The sequence below is a fragment of the Microtus ochrogaster genome, chromosome 4 (assembly GCF_000317375.1).
Source record: "Microtus ochrogaster isolate Prairie Vole_2 chromosome 4, MicOch1.0, whole genome shotgun sequence".
Lineage (NCBI taxonomy): Eukaryota > Metazoa > Chordata > Mammalia > Rodentia > Cricetidae > Microtus > Microtus ochrogaster.
This window is the reverse complement of record NC_022011.1, coordinates 92,012,651-92,013,505: the sequence shown is the minus strand read 5'-3', so window position 1 is coordinate 92,013,505 and position 855 is coordinate 92,012,651. Positions and strand designations below refer to the sequence as shown.

Sequence of the window (855 nt, the reverse complement as noted above, 5' to 3'; positions counted from 1 at the left end):
TTATTTTTAATGAGATAGCCAGTACCTTCTGGTTTAACCTTTAACCTTTTAAAATTGGTTTTAAATTTATCTTCTAAATATGTTGATTATAAATTTCACTAAAATAGCTAAATGATAATAACAAAAGAAAGATATTTCTTCCTGACGTATTTTGTCGTTTCTAGGGAAGCCGGATTTCTGCTTCTTGGAAGAGGATCCTGGAATCTGCCGAGGCCTCATTACTAGGTATTTTTACAACAACCAGTCAAAGCAGTGCGAACGGTTCAAGTACGGTGGGTGCCTGGGCAACCAGAACAACTTTGAGACCTTGGACGCATGCCGGAGCACCTGTGAGGACACAGGTGAGCTCGCTTCTCGTCTCGGTTGGGGCCTGCTACAGGGGTCATCCGAGATGAGGACTCCGTGAGCATGTGCCTGGGTTCTGGCTAAGCTGCGCGAACAGAAACTAGCTCTGAAAGAGATTCCCAACTGTGTTAAAACATAAATACAGATAATTAAGGCATCTCTACAGTTCCCCTAAACCCCATAACGTTCTCAGATATGGTGGCTCCATGTTTTTCCTCAGAGGACTGCGGTCTGCACGCAGCACAATGGCAAGACTACTGAGATCTCTTATTCTTATGAAATATGAGGTTAATAATTACCCATACAATCATAAAGGGAAACCTTGTACATGGACTGTTGCAGGATTTTGGTCACTTGTTACAAATTTACTAGTGGAAACCTACTTGCATTTGTGTTTAAAATTCCTTGTTTGCTTATTTGGAACCGCAGGGGGACCAAATTGCAACAAGTCGGCTGTTCTTTTTATTTTATTTATTTATTTATTTATTTATTTTTAATATTTATTTATTC

General features: G+C 39.8%; 1 protein-coding gene across 3 annotated transcripts in view; it reads left to right on the top strand.

Moving 5' to 3' along the window:
- Tfpi (tissue factor pathway inhibitor) overlaps window positions 1–855 on the top strand; it is a 44,226-nt gene that overhangs the window by 31,227 nt on the left and 12,144 nt on the right. For all 3 annotated transcript variants that reach the window (XM_013355132.2, XM_013355137.1, XM_013355129.1), the window contains exon 6: window positions 165–341. In XM_013355132.2, coding sequence (XP_013210586.1) covers window positions 165–341 — 177 coding nt within the window. The remainder of the gene's footprint in view (window positions 1–164; window positions 342–855) is intronic.